The sequence below is a fragment of the Heteronotia binoei genome, chromosome 4 (assembly GCF_032191835.1).
Source record: "Heteronotia binoei isolate CCM8104 ecotype False Entrance Well chromosome 4, APGP_CSIRO_Hbin_v1, whole genome shotgun sequence".
Lineage (NCBI taxonomy): Eukaryota > Metazoa > Chordata > Lepidosauria > Squamata > Gekkonidae > Heteronotia > Heteronotia binoei.
In genome coordinates, this window is record NC_083226.1 from 89,233,229 (window position 1) to 89,253,747 (window position 20,519).

Consider the following 20,519-nt stretch of genomic DNA (forward strand, 5'->3'; position numbering starts at 1 on the left):
AATCAATTGAGACACTGTTCTTACCTTTGAGGGAAGGGAGTGAGTGCACTTACATTTGTCTTTTCCTAAGAACAGTGTCAATTACCTTTCTTCCACCCTGAAGTGGAGGATATGCGTCCCTGCACTGAGATTCACTTCTGCCCACTAGATTAGAGGAATACATACCCTTCTCCTATTCCAAGTGTTTGATGAGGCCAAATTAATAAATATAATGAAAAGGTTGAATAACCTTTCTGAAGGATCAATGGAGGAATACAGCTATGTCTATATGTTTTGAACTGAGAGCTTGCTCAATGCCAATATCTGGTCTATAATAATATGTACTGTCTGTTGCTGAATTTTTAATCTTGTTCTCACTGCATTATATTTCTGCTTCTGTAGCATCATTTACTGCATTGTTCAACATATCATGTTTAATACTTATGCCTCGTTCCAGATTTCTGCAGCTCTATTATGTTGTTTATTAACTAATCCTATTGATTGACTAGTTTACATTACCGTGAATCTCTGTTGGAAAAGAGAACTGTAAAGAACATAAATGAGTGTACCCTGTACACAGGTTATACTTATGTTCACTGTAATTTGTGACCAGGGCTTCAGTCTGTTTTACCACAATCCCTTTTGACAACTGAACATGTGTGCTAAGTACCCTCTCCATATCTCTGCTGAATAACAGGTGTTACACACAATGCTTTTAAGTCTCTTATTTTTAATGGGAAATTAGCTAAGAGACTTGGTAGAGAGAATTAGGAGCAAAAATCTTTGCTTTCAATAATATGGAGTTCGGGTTTTCAGCCAAGAATAGACCACATGTTTGTATCTTTTATAGTGTTTACTTAAAATATATGTCAAAAGGATGTATATGCACACACACACATATGTTGTATAAACACACACACATAAGAGTCTAAGAAAATAGAGGTTATCAATAGAGGAATTCAAGGGTTGTTGAAGCGGGTGATATTCACCTGATCCAGAAGAGGATACATCTGTCCAAAGGAAAAATACACGGAGAGGAGCGCGAACGACCTGCGTAACGCATCCTGTAGACCCAATTACAGGAGTAACTGGTGGTACAGACTGCAGACGGCGCCCTACAAAATGCACACTGAGGTGGGGTTCTGACCCACACTTTATAGGGGTATGAGGATGGGGGTCGGTAGTCACAAAAGGGTCTTTGATGTCTTATAGATAGCTGTCTTGAATCGCTATGTTGGGAAACCTTGCACATTTTGCTAGAATTATAAGTTTAGAGAAAATGCATAATTTGTTACCGGGCTGTCTGACACTCAGAAAGAGATCAAAGACTTGAAGGTAGGATCAATCAAGTTATGCATTAGATTGGATTTTAGCAAGGTAGAGGTGATAGACTGGAGGAAGAGACATTTGGCAATTCCAGAAGATCAGAGTGAGAGTACTACTTACCTGCAGTTCCCATGTCATTATGCATCCCGTTTGGGTGGGGATGCTGGAGGGGAAATGGGTGAGATTGTGCTGAGATACAGACTGCAGGCGCCAACCAAACCAGGCTCTCTACTGGGTCCACTCTACCTATTCTAGATGGAGTGTTGTCTTGGCCTGTCTTTTGGTCAGACTCCATTTTGTTCACCAAGAATAGGAGACCCTCTCTCTATATTTGTACTGGGGTACTCCGTTTATATCAGGCAGTGCTTCTCAGTAACACAGGAGAAAGGGGGAAATGTTAAAAGTGTACGACAGACTTCTAAAAACTAAATAAAAGATGCAACAAGTACACTTGAACTTTTGAAAATATTTATACTTCTAGACAATTAGGTTTGAATTACCATTTTTTAGGTGGAAGCACCCAGTTTTGAACTTCTGTAACTTGACCATTTTTCATATAATTTTTCTGAAATTTGGGTGTCTTAGATCCCTTACTTTTCTGTATCAATTTAATACTAATGGGACTAGTATCTTTTTGTAGAAGAGAATTTTTTTGTGGTTTTATCAATGAATGTCTCATACTTTTACTGTGGCTCAAATGTGACATGTAGGCTGTAGTCCTAAGAACACTTCCCTGGGAGTAAGCCACGTTAACTATAATGGGACTTAATTCTGAGTAGACCTGCTTAGGCTTGCTCTCATAACTTATAAATTCTGTTTCTGTTGTTCAGATAACCAGAGCCAGCCCTAGAATGCCTGGCACCCTAGGCAAGACTAACTTCTGGCATCCCCCTGTACTGATAACATCACTGAGTCACATGGGGGAGTACCCAATTTGGTACCCCAGAAGGCTGGTGCCCTAGGCAGTTGCCTAGTTTGCCTAGTGGTAGGGCTGGTCCTGCAGATAACTATAGATTTAGTGCTGTTGTGATACTCTTGCAGAGTGTTGTTAGATAAGCATTCAGATGTCTTTATTCTGTACTGAGTGTTTGAATTAATACAAAATCCTTTCCTTAGTCTTAAGTGTTTTGAGGTTCATAAAATTGGGTTTAAAGAAACTTTATTTTTTTGCATAGGTTCCTGCACCTAAACGAGGAGAAATTGTGAAACAAATTGGTAATACTTTAAGACAGAAAATCAAAGTCCTGGGAAACCTGGTAAGTTTTGCTGCAGAAATCATGGTCTGTTTTTACATGCATCATTTCCAGATTACTTCTGGACATTTCCCAGGACTTTGTCACCATTTATATTGTGTTCCAGCTTTCTCAGTTGCATTAAGCCCACCCTGGTGATACAAAGCCATTTATGGTGTTATGCTCTGATTTACTAAAGATCTCTCTAGAAGTAGCTTTCATAATGGGAAAGAAATGCTTTAAAATATCAATGTGCTATACCTATGGAACTGGGGTGAAAGACTGCAGGCTGTTGAAAGAAGTGGAAGACTACAAAAAAAGGCCAGGTTTATTCTTAATGTGGTCATCCTAGATCTCCACATCTCATTAACCCAGAGATGCATCTATATGCTGAGATGATGGTCCAAACAGAAGTTTCCCTTACTGATTGAGAGATGTAAATGTATCCAAGGAATCAGAAATCATGTGTGAAATTTAAATCTGTGGGTTTCTGTGCAGTCATAGCAGATCACAGTAGAAGAACTTGTAGGCACTCAATGAAATTAATGAGCAGATAAAAGGGAAGTACTTTTTCACTGAAAGAGTAATTAACTTGTGCCAATTACAGCTGCAAAAAGTGGTCGTGGCTACAAGCATAGATAGCTTCAAGACGGGATTAGATAAACAATTTGTGATTGTTCATGGTTTGCAAACTGGTCATTTCACAAACTGAATTGCATTTTCCCAGTTCATGCCTATCCCTAATTCTAACTCTTCTAGAGGTTCATCTTCCAGAGGTTGTTAATTGCTGATATCTGCTTTACTTTCATATAGTGTACTTACCCTGTGGGCTGGGAAGGAGATATTCAGCTTATTTATTGTATAGTATTCTTTTTATTTTATACAAAAAGAATTACTGTGCCCTCTTCTCTTTCTTCTTCTGTGAGTCCTTTTGGATTCTTAGCCATTATGGCAAAGTTATTTCCTTTGTGCAGTGCTTGGTAATAGAGAAACACTAAAAGTAATAGAGAAAAACTATTCTAGTCCACTTCCAATACCTCTATTGAATATCTTCAGGTTTCCTTAGAGATGGGGAAAATCCTTATTGAAGGCGTTGGTGAAGTCCAGGAATATGTGGATATCTGCGATTATGCTGTTGGTTTATCCCGAATGATTGGAGGACCAATCTTGCCTTCTGAAAGTAAGCTTTTATGTTAATCTTCCTGCATATACTGCTTACTGCTAAAATAGCTCATTGAAGAGAGTGTCAGCACTGTGGGCTCTGTGACTGCATTTATTGCTATTGTCTATAATTTGAGGCATACAACTGAGATCAGGCACATTTTCAGGATCTCCAGCCTTCAAAAGTAGACTGAGATATACTATCTATGGCTGGAGCAGGAAATACCATCAGTCTTGTCTGTTACCTTTTGTAATCTTGACCCCTCAAAGTTACTAAAATGAATGGTATCCAGCCAGGTCCTATGCATGTTTATGTGAAAATAAGACCCACCCTTAGGATTGTCGTTTGGGAAATGTTAAAATCCTTATTTTAGATTCTGTAATATCTCTCACAATTGCTTTTCCCTTCAGAAATAAGAATAAAAATTAGAGTGCATGTGATCTTTAACTGGAATTGACTTGAGAATGACCACTGAATTATGCTCTTGTTCTGTGTATAATATCGGGGTCTGTACTCTTTTCATTGTTGACTAAATTAAGCTCACTGGACCAGACTAATTTAGCCTAACCTTTCACACAAGGCAGCTGTGATGATAAAATGGGATATGTTGTGTCAGCTCCTTGGATAACGGGATAAATAAAAAGAAACAAAATACTGTGCTTGCTAAACAAAAACTGTCTTCCTGATCTTTTGTTTTCAGGACCTGGTCATGCCTTAATAGAGCAATGGAATCCTGTGGGATTGGTAGGAATCATCACCGCCTTTAATTTTCCTGTAGCAGTTTATGGCTGGAACAATGCAATTGCAATGGTCTGTGGCAATGTTTGCCTTTGGTAAGATGACCTGGTTTACTCTGTGATGATTATTTTAATGGTTATTTCTCTTAACTTAGCAAACAAGGCAACTTTGCTTTGAGAAAGTATACAAAAAGTCTGTGTTTGCACTAGTTTTGCCTCTGTAACTTCAGCCCTGATTTCACCTGACCTTTTCCTTTGATGTTAAAATAACCCTTTTGTTATTTTTGAATTTCATAAGTGTCCTAAGTGCCATTTTTAAGGGTTTAAGTTAGAGGGTGAACCTATCCCTTTCCTCAAATTCCTGACTAAATAGCTCAAAATATAACTTACTGGCAGGCTGGGACAGACAGGGTTTCTTCAAGAGAAGAATAAAACACATCACCAGGGCTGCTCAGTCAGAGAAGCTGCAAGAGAAATGAAAAGGAAATGGAAGGAGAGAGGGGGGTCCATTATAGTTGTATTGATGAGGGTATCAGCATGTTGTATCCTTTGCATTTATTAATGGAGTCAGCAAGTGCTTAGCACTTATTAAAGGATTGAGTAGGTCTTTGGATTTTGGCACTGAGCAGTGACTGTGCCCATTTCTTAAACCACATTTTTTCAGCACTTATGATGGGTAAATATATAACTGAACAGTCTTGGTATTACAGTAGGAATAGCTTGCTGCCTTTTGGCTGCTGAAAACTTGAATAGGTAGATAATTATTGCCTGGTACATCAGAGCTCTCCATGACATGAGTATGTATTTTGAGTTACATTCTGTGGTAACTTAGCACTTAAGCTGTTTTAGGTGTCTAACTATGTAATCCAATGCAGAATTATTCAGTTTAACCTTGTTGCAAGTTATGGGTTTAGGCTGGAGTAACTTTGTATAGAATTGCACTGTAATCAGGGCTTTTTTTGAGCAGGAATGCACAGGAATGCAGTTCCGGCTGGCTTGGTGTGTACAAAAAAGCCCCGTATGAAACAATGGTAATGTCAGGGGGTGTGGCCTGATATGCAAATGAGTCCTGCTGGGTTTTTTTTCTACAAAAAAAGCCCTGACTGTAATAAATCAATAACTTGTCTTAGGCTGCAGTTCCAAGAATGCTTTCTTAGGAGTAAGTCCTACTGAAGTAAACTTACTTCTTAGTAGACCTGTTTAGGCATGCTCCCTTAATATACTGTGCAATGTATGTTTGAAGCAGGGATACAGATAATCTTTCTTTCTTTGCAGGAAAGGTGCTCCTACAACATCCCTTGTGAGTGTAGCTGTTACAAAGTGAGTTCATCTGTCTTCTTTTGTTTGTTCGTCACATTATTTTTAAGAAGATTGAGGGGATGGGTATACTTACTTTGCTTCTAGGGGGATGTTTCATGTTGTTCAAATGGTTCAAGAATTCCCTATGGCTGCATTCTAAACTGCTTTAGTAATGTGCACAAGAAGGAAAAAGCATGGAGGTAGGGTCCACATTAATGCCCCTACTACTATTTTGAGCCAGGGGTGGGATACTGGCAAGGTCAAATGAGTCCTTTCCATTTATTTCCTTTTTTCACGAGTTACCCAAGTAGAAGTGCAGTCTCTTTCAGGAAGGTGGCATTTCTTTTGCTTGAGTACTGTGATAATACTGATATCATGTAACTATGCAACATCCTACAGAGCAAAAGCTAACAATTCCATTAGATGCCACTTCTATATGTAAGCTGCTGCAAGTATGTTGCTTCCATTCTTGGGAGCTGGCATTCTGTTGTAGAAGGAGTTATTATCAGACCACTTTTGGAAGGAACTGTGTCCAGGGTTGGTGTCCTCAACCCCTCATTTATTTATTTAAAACATCTCTATGCCACCTTTCCGCCCAATCATGTTCCACGAGATGGTGAACATAAAAACATGAAATCATTTAAACAATTGAAAATATGGTTAATTGTAAAATGCACTTAAAAATACCTGTGCATACAGCGCTAGAAGTAGGGCCAGTACCATTATTGGGGGATGCTAGATAAAACAAAAAGGTCTTCACCCATAGAAACCTACCTGCTTCACTTCCATCAAGAAGGGAAGTAGGGCCAGTACCATTATTGGGGGATGCTAGATAAAACAAAAAGGTCTTCACCCATAGAAACCTACCTGCTTCACTTCCATCATCCTCAGAGGACCTGCTTCAGTTGCCCCTGCTATCTGAGGCTGGACAGGTGGTGACATAGACAGGGCCTTCTCTGTGGTGGCACACAAATTTTGGAACCTTCATCTGTGGGAGATTTGTCTGTCTACCTCTAATGGTTAACATCTCGCGCTTTCCTCATCCAGGTCTCAGTGATACATACCAGGTCAGCCCTCTCATCCAGAATTAAATTGTGGAAGGCTTTTGCTTTAGCTATAATGACCTGGTATTAAAAACAAGATACTAAAGCTCAGTGGGATATTGACATGGTCACCAGTATCACCCTCGCTGGAAGAAAAACCAGAAGTGTCAGCAGTACACAAATGTCTGCAGTCCCTTCCCTTTGCCTGGCCTGTTTTTCTTCCCCCACCATATCTCCGTTATCCTACACCAGGGGTGTCAAACGTGCAGTTCAGGGGCTGAATCAGGCCCCTGGTGGGCTCCTATCAGGCCTCTGAGCAACTGTCTGTCATCTGCTTCCTTCTCGCTGTATCTTGCTTCCTTTTGCATAACAGCTTGCTTTGCAAGGCTTGCTCAATTACTCAGGAGCTACAGAGTGAAACCTCTATTTTCTCAATTGGCTGAGGCTCCTCCCCCTGAGTTCCCTGGGGAAGGAAGGAAAGAGCCAGAGCTTCCTTTGCCCAGTTACCTGGATCCCATGGGAGAAATACAAAGAAAGCATCCTTAAGACCAATGAGTGCTAATGTTTTAAGCATGTTTTAAGTTTTTAAAAAAAATATAATTGTGTTCATCTATGTTCGTTATAAAATATATACATGTGCTACCTAATCTAAAATAGGTACACACATGGCCCGACCCAACCCAACATGGCCCGGCCCCTCAAGGTCTCATTTATGTCAGATCAGGCCCTCATAACAAATAAGATCAACACTCCTGCCCTACATTGTATTGATTGTGGCACCTTCCCACTTCTCCAAACACATATTCTCATCCAGCAGGTTAGACAAGTAAGATAACAAATGTAGACAGCAGTCCAGACATCAACACTCACCTGGATCTGGATAAGACAAAGAAACGGGTTAATACCAGCTCTCACCTGGTAGAATACAGAGACAATCATCTCTCACCAGGTAGAACAAATTGAAAGGCATATCCCCAACCTCTGTGCACTGTAAAAATGGAGGTCCTCTACATGCAAGTGGCAAAATTCTTCCATCCACTGCAGCTCATCACAGGGTTTGACATTAACTCTTTCCGCAGTCTGAGAGCCATAGGGCAAGAACCCTTCAGCTCATGCCAGAGGCTTTGGTCTGTTTAAATTGGCTCCTCTATAAATAGGCATGGTACCTGTGGAAGAGCCAAGAGCTTCAGTGAGTCAGCAGCTTGTGCCACCTTAAAAGGCCAGGTGATAAAAGCAGGTGGCACCCCATTGGAAGCCTTAGTGGTCCTGACCCAAGTCAGTTGATCAGGCTGTGCCATGGTATAAGTAGACTTAGCCCTTTAAGAGGTGGATCAGGGAGGAGCTGAAGAGGAAGGGCCAAGCAACTCCCCAGATCCCAGGGAAGAGAACTGCGGTGTTCAGGAGAGAGGGAACAAGGTGTGAGTTAATCCCCCCACTCCTGCTAACTGAGGCTCTTCCAAGGCTGCAGTGCAGGAAAAAAAAGGGAATGCTGGAGAGTGCTACAGCCCAGGATTCTGTTCCTGCACTGAATGAGTCAGATTAATTACTTCGAGTTGAGTTTAGTGTTGCTGATTGTCTTGCTCTAGAATCAAAGATCATAGAGTTGGAAGGGACCTCCAGGGTCATCTAGTCCAACCCCTTGCACAATGCAGGTAACTCACAAATATCTCCCCCTAAATCAACAGGATCTTCATTGCTGTCAGATGGCCATCTAGCCTCTGTTTAAAAACCTCCAAGGAAGGGAGAGCTCACCACCTCCCGAGGATGCTGGTTCCACTGAGAAACTTCTCTAATGGTCAGGAAGTTCTTCCTAATGTTAAGCTGGAAACTCTTTTGATTTAATTTCAATCCATTGGTTCTGGTCCTACTTTCTGGGGCCACAGAAAACAATTCCACACCATCCCCTATAGAACAGCTCTTCAAGTATTAGAAGATGGTGATCATATCACCTCTCAGCCTCCTCCTCTCCAGGCTAAACATGCCCAGTTTCTTCAACCTTTCTTCATAGAACTTGGTCTCCAGACTCCTCACCATCTTTGTCGCCCTTCTCTCTTTTTTTTTTTTGTGAAAACAATTTTATTATTCTGCAATATATTATATTAATACTCATCTATTATTAAAAAATTAGTACCAATACATTACATTTTCCACCTCCCTCCCCCCCCCTTTTCGTGACCTCCACGGTGCATTTTAATTAAAATACTAAAAAGAAATAAAAGGTAATTTTAACATTTTAAGAATTTTCATAAAAAGTCTTATAACTATAATAAAATAAAATAAGGGAAAAAACCATCTACTATGATTATAATCCATCTTAATTATAATCCTTTATTCCTTAATCCTTATAAAATTAAGATTGAAGAAATATATATTCCCATAGTTTCATTTTTAACTATAATCCTTATCAAAATAATAAATTGAGGAAAAAGATAAAGAGAGGGTATGATCCCATCGTCTAATTTTTTAACTGTAATCCATTTACTATTTCTCTAGCGTTCAACTATTGTCAAATCACCAAATGTCCTTTAACCTTCCATTGTTTTTCAACATATTTCTGAAATTTTCCCCACTCATCTTTAAACTTCTCTAAATCACATTTCTTTTAAGAGTCTTGTAAGCTTGTCCATTTCACTCCAATGCATAACTTTCATAATCTAGTCCCACTTTTCTGGTATTTTGTCTTGCTTCCACATCTGTACATATAATGTCCGTGCAGCTGAAAGCATGTACCATATTATTGTTCTATCTTGTTTCAGAAATTTTTCCATTTGTAATCCCAACAAAAAGATTTCTGGTGCGTTCTTAATGTTATAACCCAGAATTTTTGAAATCTCTTGCTGAATCATTTGCCAAAATTGCTTTGCCATTTCACAAGCCCACCACATATGGTAGAAAGACCCTTCATGTTTTTTACATTTCCAACATCTATCCGACACCTGATTGTTCATTTTCGACAGTTTCTTAGGTGTCATGTACCACCTGTAAAGCATTTTAAAACAGTTTTCTTTAATATTATTACATGTCGATATATTCAGAGTTCTTCCATAAGTACTCCCATTGTTCCATCTGTATTTCTTTATTTATATTTATCGCCCAATTTATCATTTGAGATTTAACTACCTCATCTTCTGTAGACCATTTCAATAGCAATTTATAAACTCTTGAAATCAATTTTTCATTATCGCCAAACAGCATTTTCTCCAGTTCTGTTTGTTCTTGTCTTACTCCATCATTTTTGATATCCTGTTCAAGCAAACTCTTAATTTGTTGCAGTTGAAACCAATTATACTTATATTCTAATTCTTCCGCCGTTTTTAATTCCACCTTACTGCCATGTATTTTTAACAATTGTTTATATGATAACCATTTCTCTTCATTAATATCTGAATATAACTTTATTACTTCTGTTGGCGCAATCCAAAGCGGTTTCCTCTCCTCCCCATATCTTTTGTATTTCGACCAGGTTTTTAACAAATTACTTCTTATATAATGATGTAAGAAGAAGCCATCCACCTTCTTTTCCCATAACACAGATATGCATGCCAACCAAAAATGTTTCCATGGCCTTCTAATGTTAATAATTTTCTATTTAGTAACGTCACCCATTCCTTGATTCACACCAAACAGACTGCATCATGGTACAACTTTAAATCCGGCAATTGGAAGCCTCCCATTTCTTTTGCGTCAGTCAACATTTTCATTTTAATTCGTGGTTTCTTGCCAGCCCATACAAATTCTGAGAGTTTCCTTTGCCATTTATTAAATTGTTTGTCATCCTTCACTATTGGAATTGTTTGAAACAAGAACATAATTCTTGATAACACATTCATTTTAATTGCAGAAATTCTGCCCAGTATAGACAGGTTCAACTTATTCCATTTTAATAAATCTCCATCAATTTTCCGCCAAAGTTTCTCAGTTGTTTTTATACACGCCAATGTTTTTTGTTGTAATTTCTACACCTAAATATTTTACTTTTGAGGTCACTTCACTCTCTTCGACTTTGTACTTCTTCCTGTTCATTCTTTGACACATTTTTACACAAAATTTTTGATTTCTCTTTATTTATATAGAAGCCTGCCAGTTCTCCATATTCTTGTATCTTACGAAGCAACAGCGGTGTAACTTGAGTTGGATTTTCATTTATAAACATTACATCATCTGCAAACGCTCTGTATTTATAGGAAAGAGCTTTCAATTTCAATCCCTCTATTTCTTTATCTTCTTGGATTCGCATAAGCAATACCTCTAAAGTCATTATAAATATCAATGGAAATAGAGGGCAACCTTGTCTTGTTCCTTTACTGATTATCATTTTTTCTGTCAAATCTGCATTTATACAGAGTCTTGCTTGTTGTTCAGTATATATCGCCTTCACCATTCTTACAAAATCTTCTCCCAATCTCAATTTCTCCATCACTGCAAACATAAAATCCCAATGCACATTATTAAATGCTTTCTCTGCATCTTGAAAAAATAATGCTACTTCTTTTTCAGGATGTTTCTCATAGTATTCAATAATGTCTATAACCGTTCTGATGTTATCTCTAATTTGCCTCTTGGGAAGAAATCCTGCTTGCTCTTCTTTAATAAAATTATTCAAATGCTGTTTGAGGTGTTCTGCTAATATTCTAGCATATATTTTGTAGTCATTGTTAAGTAATGAAATTGGTCAGTAATTTTTTACGTTTGTGGCGTTTCTATCTTCTTTCGGTATCATTGAAATTACTGCTCCTTTCCAAGTATTAGGTATTTTCCCATCTATTCTTATAGTATTCATTAACTTCTGAAGTTTTGGTAGTAGGGCCTCCATGAGGACTTTATAAAATGTTGCTGTGAAACCATCTGGACAGGATGCTTTTCCCAGTTTCATTGAATTAATTGCCGCCTCTATTTCTTCCTTTCCAATTGGTTCATTTAATACCTTCTCCATATTTTCAGTTAAGGGATTTACATTAATTTTTTGCAAGTATGCGTCAATCTTTTCCTTGCCCACCACTTGACGTTTAAACAACTTACAATAATATTTATAAAATTCTCTTTTGATTTCTTCCTGGTCAACAATTTCCTTGTCTCCTGAAATAATTTTGTTAATAACTTTATTTTCTTTACTTTTTTCATTTGCCAGGCCAAGTATTTTCCAGGTTTATTCACTCCTTCAAAAGATTTCTGTTGAAGTCTTTTTAGATTCCATTCCACTTCTTTATTTAACAAATGTCTCAATTGACTTTTTAATATTGTAATCTCCCTTATAATTTTCTTTTTCCCAGGCCTCTTTTTAAGCCCTTTCTCCTTCTTTCCAATCTCTTTTTGTAAGTCTATCATTTGTTTATCTTTGGCTTTTTTATCTTTATTATTCAATATAATTAGGATGCCCCTCAGTACCGCTTTATATGCATCCCACACCGTTTGAATTGAATGGCCTCATTTTCATTTATTTGAAAGAAAGATTTAGTCTCCTTTTCCAGAGACTCTACTACTACCTTTTATCCTCCATCTTAAAGTCTTTTTTATGGGTTTTGCAGACCATATTAATGGATTATGGTCTGCCCCTATTTTAGGAAGAATCTCTATTTTTTTCATTATAAGACCCAGATTTTTTGTAATCCATAACATATCAATTCTTGAGAAAGAATTATGTCTTGCTGAAAAGAAAGTGTAGTCATGTTCTTTGGGGTTGAATTCCCTCCATACTTCCTCCAAACTTTCTTGTTTAATTAGTTTAAAAAATGACTTTGGAAATTTTCCTTCATTTTTTCCCCCAGATCGGTCCAAGATATTTTTAAATGTTCCATTAAAATCTCTCATTAATATAATTTGCTCATATGTCACTTGCTCTAATTGTTGCATAATGTCCTTAAAGAAAGAGTCTTTTGCTCCATTTGAGGCATACAATCCCAATAACAAAGTTCTTTTATGATTCAACATCACTTCCACTGCAATAAATCTACGATCATTATCTTTAAAAATCAGTTTTGGGTCTAGTTCTTGCTTCACATAAAAAACACACACACATAAAAAACCACCCCTTCACATAAAAACCCACACTCCTTAGCCAATGAGCAAAATTCCACACCAAGTTGCTTATTCCATAAAAATTTATAATCCATTTGTTTGATGTGTACTTCTTGTAGGCAAATTATATTACATTTTTGCTTCCCAATCCAATAAAAAGTTGCCCTTCTTTTTTGTGGTGAATTAAGTCCATTTACATTCCAAGATATTAATTTGTAATCTATCATGGTTTTCTGTTTTTAATCTGTACCCCCAAATTCTTTATGTTCCTCCAAAAACTTTGTTATGTCTTGAGTACTTGTAATAGTAAATCTCTTTCCTTTGTATTCAAAGCTTAGACCCTCTGGAAGTATCCATCTGTATCTCATTTCACTTTCTCTCAGTTTGTCAGTCAGTTTTTTATACAGTCTAATGTCATTTATAACTTTCCTTGGCAATTCTTTCATTATTCTTACACTACTGCCATCCACCTTCAGTTTACTCTCAAATTGTTTACTTAAAATCCTATCCACCAAATCTCTTGTCACAAATCTCACTACCACATCCCTTGGTAGTTTATTTTTCCTTGCATAATCTGAATTAACCCTGTAAATATAGTCATAAAAATAGCTGGTTTCATCAGGGTCATCTCCCAAAAATTCAGCAATGGTTTTTATTATATATGTCCTTAAATCAGTCTCTTCAGATTCAGTCACCTCTCTCAAACGCATCTGATTTTCCGTTAGTTTATAGTCTTGTAGTACTGCTTTTACCTGCATTTTTTAAATAGTGGAATCCACTGTGTTGATTCATGCATCATGGTCTTTCACCTTTTCTTCAACCTCCTGCATTTTCTTTAACACTGCTTGAGAATCTTTTCTGAGCACTCCTGTATCTTTTTTTAATTCATTCTTACATTCAGTTAGAGTCTTTTATCACTTTAACCAATCTTGCCTCCATGGCATCCATTTGTTCCTGCAATTTAGCCATTTTCACTTCCTCAAGTGACTTAGCCCTTGTATGGATCTGCTTTGCTCCTGATTTGTGGATAGACATCACTGCCTTCCTATTGTAAAAATAGGCTTCAAAGTTGACCTCACCAAATCAATTTTTAATTATACAGTCTTATAGATTGGAGCATGCCCTTTCAGATGAGCCCAACATCGCCATTCCCAGAAGCTCCTAAGTTGAGATATTAATTGTTTTAAATTTTATTTTCTTCAAAATGGCGTCTGCGGCTTTTTTCCCCTTTAAAAAAAAATCTTTTTCTTCTAGAATGCTCCAAAATTAGTTCAAATCATATAATCCAATAAATTTAAGCTTCTAATGATGATATTTACCGGCTCTGCTAATTTTTAAAGTCCCGTTGTCTTTTTAAAAATTTTTAAACTTTTGACCTTTTTTCAATGGCCGCCGACATTTCTCTATGATTATAGTCCTAGAGAAGACTGGGAGGCTTGCAGTTTTCCCTTCTCTTAATGGCCGTTTCCTTCCTTTCTTGCCACGAAGTCTTGTTTTCTATAGATGAGAAGTCTCGCGTTACTTCTATGACGCCACTTCCTGTGGCATCTTGTTCATCAGCAGTTCTGTTTTCGGAGGGAGTTGTGTAACCCGACCACAGGTATGCATAACAATATTTATTCATCTCTTTTAACCTTGTTTCTCTAATTTCCTTAGTCCCAAATTTACCCCCTCCTTTGTCTTCTTTATTTTAAAATAATATAGATGAATCCAGACCTTTGCTTTTTCTCCAAATAAGTCCTATTTTAGTCCCGGAGTGATAGATAAAGATATTTACCTTTAAAAATTGTGATCCTTTCGAGCACCATTCTCTTCCAAAGTAGATGTTAATTAGTCCCAAAGAAGCTTTGGATCATGATGCATTTAAGTCAATTTAACGACCCCAGAAGTTCTCTGTAGATGTTGGAATGCAATTCTTCTCCGGGGACTCTTCAGAGCCAAAAAGGAACCCCACTGGGATACCTCGTCAGCCAAAGTAAATCCCCTCAGAATTTAATAAGCATGTCTTGGTCATTTCCTTGTCTAGAAAATGTAGGCAGCAGGTGTTAGAATCACCTTCTCTGCCCAAAACAGAGGCTCTGGTCTGCTCCTCTATTGAGAAGCACCTTAATCCTCCATGACTCAAAACCGGAAGCTTCTTCATCACCCTTCTCTGAACTTGTTCCAGCTTGTCTATATCCTTCTTAAAATGTGGTGCCCAAAACTGAACACAGTACTCCAGGTGAGGTCTTACCAGAGCAGAGTAAAACAATGCCATCACTTCACATAATCTGGAGACTGTACTTCTGTTGATACAGCCCAAAATTGCATTTGCCTTTTTAGCCGCTACATCACACTGTTGACTCATGTTCAGCGTATGATCCACTAAGACCTTTTCGCATATCCTTTTCACACATACTACTGCTAAGACAAGTCTCCCCCATCCTGTAACCATGCATTGAATTTTTCCTGCCTAAATGTAGAACTTTACATTTATCCCTGTTAAAATTCATTTTATTAGTTTTAGCCCAGTTTTCCAGCTTGTCATGGGCATCCTGTATCCTGTTTCTGTCTTCTATTGTATTTGCAACCCCTCCCAATTTAGTATCATTGGCAAATTTAATAAGCATTCCCTCTATTCCTTCATCCAAATCATTTATAAAGATATTGAACAAAACAGGTCCCAGGACAGATCCTTGAGGCACTCTACTTGTCACTCCTCTCCAAGAGGATGAGGAACCATTCACAAGCACTCTTTCGGTGCAATCTGTCAACCAGTTACAGATCCACCTAATGGTAACAGGATCCAAATCACATTTTACCAACTTGTCAGCAAGAGTAGTATGGGGAACCTTATCAAAAGCCTTACTGAAATTAAGATAAACGATGTCTACAGCATTCCCCAGATCCAGCAAGGTAGTCAGTTTCTCAAAAAAAGAGATCAGGTTAGTCTGACATGACTTGTTCTTGAGAAACCCATGCTGGCTCTTAGTAATCACATCCATTCTTTCTAAATGTTCCAGGACTGACTGATTATTTGTTCTAATACTTTTCCAGGTATAGACGTCAAGCTGACGAGTCAGTAGTAACCCGTATCCTCTTTTTTTCCCTTCTTAAAGATGGGGACAACATTCACCCACCTCCAATCTTCCGGCACCTCTCCTGTTCTCCAAGAATTCTCAAAAATAATAGCCAGAGGCTCAGAAATTACATCCGCAAACTCTTTTAGAACCCTTGGATGCAGCTCATCTGGACCTGAGGGATATGTACTATCCCTATGCTGATCCTAGGTTGGAACTTCATACCCTCCTTATATGTTTTGTTTTTGCCATGTTGAGCACTGTTTCCCTCAGAAGAGAATACTGAGGAAAAGTAGGAATTGAGCAGTTCCGCCCTCTCTTCATTACCTGTTACAATTTCACTTTCCTGCCTTCGCAATGGGCCTACCATGTCCTTGCTCTTTTTCTTACTCTGAACGTAAGAAAATAACCCTTTTTTGTTGTTTTTAGCATCTTTGGCCAGCCTAAGCTCATACTGAGCTTTAGCTTTCCTACCTTTTCTCTACAAGCACTGGTGATTTGTTTATATTCATCCTTGGTTATAAGGCCCTCTTTCCAATTCCTAAAGGAGTCTTTTTTATTTCTCCTTTAGAGAGCTGTTTATGGAGCCAACTCAGCTTCTTTAGGCTTTTTCCATTTTTTTTCTCATAGGAATCGTCTTGTGATTGCGTTTTCATTATTTCGCATTTAAGAAACTCCCACCCCTCTTGAACCCCCTTATTCCTAAGTATTTCTGACCATGAGATTTTACTCAGCATAGTTCTAAGTTTATTGAAGTTTGCCTTTCTGAAGTCCAGCCTATAAGTCTGACTGCGTATAGCTTTTCCCTTCCATAAGACTGTAAATTCCAAAATCACATGGTCAATACTGCCCAAGGTGCCCACTATTTCCACTTCTTCAATCAATTCTTCCTTCTTGGTGAGAATCAGTTCCAAGATAGAAGATCCCTTGGTTTCCTTCTTTACTTTCTGGAAAAGGAAGTTGTCAGCAAGACAAGTCAGGAATCTATTCAAACTTTCATTTTTATCAGAGTTGGACTTCCAACAGATGATCTTCCATGATCACTCTATCCCTTCTCTTGGAGAACTTTGCAATCTGTTGTAGGAGTATCTCATCCAAGTCCTCTATAGCAGACCCCCACAATAATATCACTGTTATTTCTTACTCCTTTTATTTTTACCCAGAGACTCTCAACTGAACTGCCATGCTCAAATTTACATATTTCCTCACAAGTACATACCTCCTTCACATATACTGCCACGTCTCCGCCCTTTCTCATTTGCCTGTCCCTTTTAAATAAGTTGTACCCCTGAATCCTAATATTCCAGTTGGGAGTGTCATCCCTCCAAGTTTCAGTAAGGCCTAATGTCATAGTCTCCTTCCTGTATTAGGCCTTTCAGTTCCTCCTGTTTGTTTCCCATACTCTGTGCATTAGTGTAGAGACATCTGAATCCATGTTTTATGCATCCTGAGGGTTTAGTTTTGGAGTAAGCTGAACACTGACATTGTCTTGTTTGAGAGGAAATTAAAAATATACATCTTGCCTTGTTGAACAAAAACATGCCCAAACAAGGATATCATATCATTTGCCATTCTTTGCCTACAAGTGGGAAGAAAGGATCAGTGATTCTAACAAATTCTTCTTTTTGGTTCTAGAATAATTGCCCAGGTTTTGGAGGATAACAAACTCCCTGGTGCAATCTGTTCTCTTACATGTGGTGGAGCAGATATTGGGTAAGCACAACCTTTTTATATAGAATTTGGAATGGTGAGCCCAGTGGAGCTCAAATTGCATGTTCAGTTTTTTAAGGTTTTAATAAAAGAATAATTATTTGATTCTTAAAATTTAGAGATCCTTAAATCTGTTTTTCAATGGACATACAGATGGATTCAATTGCTAAACATAAGACAACAATTAGAGTACTATCTATGTAATGAACCTTGAGTTTTGTAGACCAAGGTACTGAGACCCCTAATGTTTGGGTGTTACTATTCTTTAAAATATCATCTTATTTGGGTACACAAATAAATAACTAATGCTGAAAGAGTACATCTTCATTATTGTAAGTGTGCCAGATAATTTAAGATTGAAGAGCTAGTCCCTGCTGTTCTGTTGCATCTACGTGTCTTATCATTTAATAAGAGCACTCCCGTATTCTCTTGTGTAGCAACGCAATGGCGAGAGATGAAAGAGTTGATCTTCTCTCCTTCACTGGTAGCACTAATGTGGGCAAGCAGGTAGCACTGACAGTACAGGAAAGATTTGGTGAGTAAAGTATGGTTCTGTAGCTCTCCACCCTTCTTTTACCTCCTTTAAAAACAGTAGAGAGAAGCCCATGTGTGAAACTCTATCTTTATACTGTCCTGCGTAACACTGAGTCTTATTAAAAACATAATATTTATGTCCTTTTTATCGTAGTGGGTGCCCAAAGGAACTTCTGTTGTTCTACTGTCCTAAATTTATCCTTCAGCAGTCCTGTGAAGTAGGGTAGGCTGAATGTGTATGCAGCGGGCTCAAGGTCACTCAGCAAGCTTTCAGAGTAGAGTGGGGATTTGAACTTGGGTTTTCAGATCCTAGTCCAACCCTCTGACTTCTTCACCACACTAAGCTTGTGGGTGTCTATAACTAAGAGAGCTAAAAGCACCTTCCTACCTGGTTTGAATAACACAAGATTGGATTTAGTGAGAGGAGCCAGGCCTGGAGCACTCACTTTACCATAATTAACCCTCAAAATCTGGGTTAATGCTGATGGGTAAGAGCTGCAGAATGGACTTTTTCCAAGGAGTTCTGGACTTGTCACCCTGTAGTGTGAGATGCAGTGGTTGTACTGGAGTTCCCACCTTGCTGAATCCAGTCTTTGTAGCAATTCCAAGATGATCATGAACAGAGAGATGCATGTGTAGAAGGACTTCCTTGCCTTATCACCCAAAGTCACAATGTTGGTTTCCAATTCAAGTGTATGTAACTGCTGTCAAGAGAAAAAGGACCCACACCTCGTTGTTGAAGCACTATGTACATGGACTTCCAATTTAAATGACCGTGGGTGGGGTCACATACGTTCCTTTGTTTGCACTTAAGACTTTGTATGTTCGAAAGATACTGTTTTTATAAGTAAAATTCATACTTTGTATAAGATAGGAGTCTGGTCTTCATGGAGGTGTTTACCTACTTTCCCTGCACTACTATCCGGGTTGCTCTTTGTTTGTTACACGTCAAGAGAAAAGGTCATAATATTAATGTGAACAGGTCATAATATTAATGTGAACAGGGAGTAGCATGCAAATGACTTACTGCTTGTTTGTGTTTATAGGACGGAGTTTGTTGGAGCTTGGTGGAAACAATGCTATTATTGGTAATGAATACTTCAGTTTTCGAAGTTACTTAATGTTCTGACAATATCTTTTGGTTTGTGTAAGTCCAGTGACACCTTTAAGACCAACAAAGTTTTATTCAAGATATAAGCTTTTGTGTGCATGCATACTTCATCATAGAGTTGGAAGGGACCTCCAACCCTCTGCACAATGCAGGAAATTCACAAATACTTCCTCCCCAGTTACCCCTGCTCCATGCCCAGAAGATGGCAAAAAACAAAACAAAACCACTCACCCTCCATGATCCCTGGCCAAACTGGCCTGGAGAAAAATTGCTTCCTGACCCCAGAGCAATGACCAGCATTTCACTAGATGTGTGAAAAGAGGCCACAAAAACTGATGCAACCCTTTCTGCCCTCCCTCTCATGATCTGCCTAAGTTCACAGAATCAACATTGCTGTCAGATGGCCATCCAGCATCTGTTTAAAAACCTCCAAAGAAGGAGAGCCCACCATCTCCTGAGGAAGATGTCTCTTTGGTGCCTCTTCAGTGTGCATGCAGACTAAAACTTACACCTAGAATAAAACTATGTTGGTCTTAGGTGCCACTGGAATCAGACTTTGTCCCGCTGCTTCAGATCAGCATGGCTACGCACCCGAATCTAATTTTACTTTGTGTGTGAGGGCTATGGAAGGCCTTGCTTGCTATGCATGTGGTCTTTTGTCTAGAATGGTAAAGACTGAACTGTTTTTATTTTGGTTACTAGCATCTGTGTTAATAAGTTGTTCAAATTCCTTTTTGAGCTATTAAATATTCTTGTTTGCACATCTTCCTTGCTTTGCCTGTTACTTTCTGTTTATTTGCTTAAAAAAATTCCACCCTCATCTGTTAATGTACCTGAAAAATATGACTAGAAAATATTCCCCCTTCTTTCCCATTCCTCAGAAAGTTCACCTGCTTCCTTCTTTCTAATACATGTTATCATCCTCAAACTGGCTTTGAAAAAACAAACTAAAAAATGCCTCAGCTGCTCAGTGGGATTTATTACTCTTCTCAATAAATGATGGGCAGCTGTTGGCCTCATAACACGTGGTGGTAATACATGTCACTATGAACAGCTTAATGTTCTGCTGATTTCTCTCTTGGTATCCCACTATAGCAGAAGTGTACCTTGAAGCTAACTTAAAATTATAGATGCTCTTCCTGCATTATAAACCTTTACAGAGTTTCTCTTTCTGTATGACTATGTAGAGCTATGTTACGTCTCAACAGCAGCCTTGCACTGAGGAGGAAGCTTTCCCTTGATTGAAAATTCTGTTTCTTGGCAAGCTCTGTGTCCCATGGCCTTGGCAGATATGTAGCTTTCGGCTCCATAT

General features: G+C 38.3%; 1 protein-coding gene across 1 annotated transcript in view; it reads left to right on the forward strand.

The window, feature by feature from the left end:
* The window catches only part of ALDH7A1 (aldehyde dehydrogenase 7 family member A1), a 72,008-nt gene that overhangs the window by 21,775 nt on the left and 29,714 nt on the right, over positions 1-20,519 (forward strand). The window contains exons 4-10 of the mRNA XM_060235516.1: positions 2,481-2,561; positions 3,594-3,717; positions 4,400-4,532; positions 5,712-5,756; positions 17,488-17,565; positions 18,000-18,097; positions 19,143-19,184. Of these exons, the coding sequence (XP_060091499.1) occupies positions 2,481-2,561; positions 3,594-3,717; positions 4,400-4,532; positions 5,712-5,756; positions 17,488-17,565; positions 18,000-18,097; positions 19,143-19,184 (601 nt within the window). The remainder of the gene's footprint in view (positions 1-2,480; positions 2,562-3,593; positions 3,718-4,399; positions 4,533-5,711; positions 5,757-17,487; positions 17,566-17,999; positions 18,098-19,142; positions 19,185-20,519) is intronic.